This window comes from Rhipicephalus microplus, chromosome 3 (genome assembly GCF_043290135.1).
Source record: "Rhipicephalus microplus isolate Deutch F79 chromosome 3, USDA_Rmic, whole genome shotgun sequence".
In the NCBI taxonomy this organism is placed as follows: domain Eukaryota; kingdom Metazoa; phylum Arthropoda; class Arachnida; order Ixodida; family Ixodidae; genus Rhipicephalus; species Rhipicephalus microplus.
The window spans coordinates 240,892,391-240,896,783 of NC_134702.1; the positions used below are offsets into that span (position 1 = coordinate 240,892,391).

The 4,393-nt window shown below is 43.4% G+C and overlaps 1 protein-coding gene across 3 annotated transcripts in view; it reads left to right on the forward strand.

Annotated features, from left to right (window-relative positions):
- Window positions 1-1,336, forward strand: part of LOC119168937 (glutathione S-transferase D7) — a 190,551-nt gene extending 189,215 nt beyond the window's left edge. For all 3 annotated transcript variants that reach the window (XM_075890850.1, XM_075890849.1, XM_037420156.2), the window contains exon 6: window positions 1,106-1,336. In XM_075890850.1, the coding sequence (XP_075746965.1) occupies window positions 1,106-1,240 (135 nt within the window). In that variant the 3' untranslated portion in view covers window positions 1,241-1,336. The remainder of the gene's footprint in view (window positions 1-1,105) is intronic.
- Window positions 1,337-4,393: the final 3,057 nt, after the last annotated feature.

The following is a 4,393-nucleotide window of genomic DNA, read 5'->3' on the forward strand; positions in this document are numbered from 1 at the left end:
GTACTTCTTCGAGAGATCCTCATTCTTTTACAATATTCAGTTTCTGGACCAGAGTGAACACCACAAGGTAGTGCTGTCAAGATAGGATTGAAGTTGTGATGAATCGTGTTGGTTAGTTATTATGCAATAGATGACACAATCACCGACAATGAACCTCATTGTCGATCTATAGCAGGGTGAGAGCCCATGAACATATGTTAGAGTAAGGGTCCAAGGCTCGGTGTTCTCTTTTGTATGCTGACAATTATTGTGTGTGCCTATAAGAACTAACTTCACAATTCTACCGCTGCGGTGTGCGGGGCGTGTAGCTACGCTGACTTCGTTAGCGAGAGCCAGCGGTCGAGTGTTGAATGAAAACGTTGCCAAAATAATGAGCAAATCTTATTTTATTCTTTGTAATCGAACCTGTATTAGACAGTGTGCAGACTTGCTATACGCCCATTTCCATGTCACAAACTCTCCAGAATGACGGTCTCCTGGTCTCACAAATCGATCGACTGCGCTCTGACATTTATATGACAGTTTGTTACAATAGCTTCTGCTGCAATAATCTCCAGCACATTTTTTTCCTTTGTGCCTTGTCGAAACAAAGTAGAAAGTAAATTTAGTACAGCGGCATTCCTTACAATGAACAGGCAAGTGGCCATCCAAGGTACTGTGTACATTCAAACTATGCCCTCTAACCGAAAACACTTAGCCGCGAAAAAGAATAGGGATGATGACATGAGTGGAGACATGAAAGACGCCAACAGCTCAGCGGCCATGGCGGTTTTTAAAGTATCACAAAAGCGCGATAATAGAATATGGTTCGATGTTGGCCAGCTGATGCATCAATGTCAAGTCTTCGATCGTTGTCGAAAAGCAACGCTGCTGGTTAGTGGTTAGTGCTTGGACTTTTTAGGGAATTACTATACCCGTCATTAGGATGTAAGAATGATAATAAATATATATTAAATACCGTGTTTCGGGGAATCAGAACCAACTACTAAACCCTGCGTCGCTCGGCATTACTTTCAATCTGCATGCAACACGATTATCTACTGAAAATCTAACCTTGAGTGTACTCTAAGATGTGTAATTGTTTGTGCTGAACTCTTTCTCGCAGACGCTGAATTATGACCTTTCGTCTTTTCCAAGTGTCAAGGCATGGTACGAGTGGATGGAAGCCAGGTTGTCCACGGTGAACGAAATCAATGTGGAAGGCATTGAACAGTTCCGGGCATGCATCGGAATGGAGTGAGAGCCCGAACTTGAAGATTTTTTAAGGCAAATTTTTAGCTGTTGTTTCGAAAAGTGTTCAAATAAAGTTGTGAGAAGTTGTGTAGTTTGCAAAAAACTGTTGTGAAATCACAGGTTGACATTTAAAGCATGGCAGCGCTGAACACCAAACTACAGTCGTGGGACGAGTGATGCGAAAATCTTCATCGCCTGAAGACCTCACAAATTCAAACATACGCTGTGTGACGTAACGCTACATGCTGACGTTGTAGCGCCTTCTCCCAGGCGGGGACGTTTTGCATTGACACGTGAAGCAGTGGATGCAGTTTCCTGCTGTCTTATATATACATCGACCGAGCAGCGAAAGATACTACTTTTTACCTCGGAGTCTTGTAAACAAAAAATAAGGATTTTTTATCTATTCATCTATGCAAATATTCAAAAAACGAAAGGCAGCAAGTGAAAAAATTTCTTAGAAAACAAGCAGTTTTTTTTAAATTTCTTGGAGTTTCGGCTCGTGCACAACAGTAACCGTAAGGTCACGTAGCTTTTGTGGGAGGAAGACGATAGAGTTTTAGTATTTTACTAATATTTACTAACTCAGCGGAGGGAGCAGGCAGATGCATTGAATTTGCGAGTCATTCTTAGCCTTTCGACAAGGGCTCCTTATTTTCATATTTTATATTTTTAGGTAAAATTCAGCGTTTACCATTTTTTGTAAACCTCTACGTCTCGAAAATTTGTGCGTTTAAGTTTGCAAAAAAGGTTTTTCTAATGTCTTCTTATTATTATAATTATCAATTATATGCATGTACTCCCTGCTGATCACGCTGTTTCTCCATCTTTCCAAATTTTTTCAATCGCTGTTATTAGCCTTTTAAAAAACTCTTGTTCATTGCCACCTTAGATTTGCCAAACTGTATTTTGAGGGAAACAGGAGCTAGCCAAGATGCTTCTCAGCCTTATCTCCAAGCCTCCTTGATCTTTATAATAAAAAATGAGAATCTTATATTATTATTATTACAAGATTACTAATGAAATATAATAATAATCAATCAATACAATTTTGATGTGCCCTGAAATAACCTTGAGGTCCTTGTGCAGCGATACGCAAGAATAAAACAGAGCAAACAACAATAAATTACAGACATTCTTCGGCAAAATCAAATGAAGTGAGAAAAACACCGAAAGAAATTAGCACAATCAGGGAAGAATAAAAAAAAAGGTCCCGTATGTGCATGTTATACTTCAAATGTCATCGAAATAAAACAGTCTTGCGTCGGGAAAGAGTGAACAAAACGTTTAGTTGATGTTCTGCGCAAGAAAATTGGTCAATGGTATTCAGGTGCTGCGTTAGAGTGCCTCGAGTGCGCAGCGGAGGCGAACGAGCGCATCAAGTCACGTCACACGTGAGACATGAGGGTCATCAGGCAGTTACTTGAAAATTAAAGCGCACCCGCTGCTTGTGCGCCCGTCTCGGAGGTGATAAGGTGTAGAACGCAAGGCGACGGGTAGGTGCCTCCACCGTGTAGTCTTAGCAAAGCATTGGAAACACTTCCCTTTCGTGCAAGCGTTGCATGGTCAGCGCAGCGTGATAAACGGTCCTTAAAATTGCTTATGTATGCCTTCTCTAGTAAAAGATATACATACAAACTATTGACGTGTTGTGAGGGTGCCTTTGATGTGCGCATTAATTGCTTTTAATTGACAATCGGACAAGTATGACCGCTGAACCTTGAGCAGTATTGGTGGGCACTGCGGACGGGGTCGGCCGTTTGTGGTATCGGCCGGTCACACCGGTGCCTTTTAGTGCCCTTAAGGGTGGACAAACAGATGAATGTACAGACATATAGACAGACAGACAGACCAAATGTTTTGCGTCGAAGGTCCCCAAGAAAGAATATCGTCTTAAAAGACGATGCGAGAATGTTGGAAAGGAGGTGAAAAATAACGGGGCACGCAAAACTATGTAGAAACCACCCTTACAGACGGTGAAGGGAAGACTCAGTGCATTGTGAAAAACTATTTCAAGACAGTGCAGAGCTCAGGCAAAAACATTGCCCGTGGACTGCGAAAAACATTAGGATCATGATATTTGACAATATAGAGACTATATTTCGTCAACAGGAGAGTGTTGACAAATGTTGCCAGGTATATGAAGTGGTCGATTCTTTCTGTTCAACTTACGCGGAATCAGAAAATTTACACAACCGTGAACTAGTTTGTAAAGAAGTTAAAAAAATCTATGGACCATTTCCAAGAAGGAAACCAGGGATGCGAAGCGATAGCGGTGCTCACGACGTCGACCCGCTGGAAACGGGCGTCGACACAGCTGGTGGAAGAATGGTTTCAAGCGGAACTCGGTGTAGCGTCTACTGGAGTAAACGTTTGTTTGAAACGTAACGACACAAGAGGGACGCGTCGAAGACACTTGGCTTCCTCGGCTCACTTCTCGTCGGTGTTATCCGCACGCCATCTCTATTCCTGAACGCGATCGGCGTTCTTGACTCGCCCCTCGTCAGTGTCGTAGGTCTTCCACTGCCGGCGCTTGTGTTTGGCTTCCCTGGCTCGTGCCTCATCGGTGTTCCAGGCGCTACGTCGCTACAGTGTACTAGAAGGTTGCAGTGGAGTGACAGAGGCGGCCGCGCCGCATCTCGGCTGATTTTCAGGCGGGCGACAGTAGCGGCAGTGCTGTAGTCCCATAGTACTGAAGATCTAAGGAGCGTCTGCATTGGGAACGCACGCGCCCGAGCCTGCGAAAGCGTGTAATTGCTCGATTTTAGCGCGTTTATTGCGTTACTGAGCCTTTATCAGTGTACGCACCTGCTACACGCCATGGTGCAGGCGTGAATATGCAGGAACGCCGAAATTGCGTCGATACATTCACTGTTTCAAGACCCTGCCAACACACAAAAAAGATGTCAATCGGAATTCGCACGGATATGCCGAGCTCCTTACTCAATCAGCGCTTTGACCTGCGTTATATCTTAAGTGGCTACTGGAAAACTACAAAGAGGAGAAAAGTATCGAAACCGTGATTAAATATAATGCTCGTTTTGTCGGCAGTCTACGCTATCCTCATGTGAGCCTACATGCGCTCGATTAGTTCACGAGAAACCCGAGTATAAGTAACGTTGTCACAATATTTATATGGCTGACGACTCTGTTTTATCAT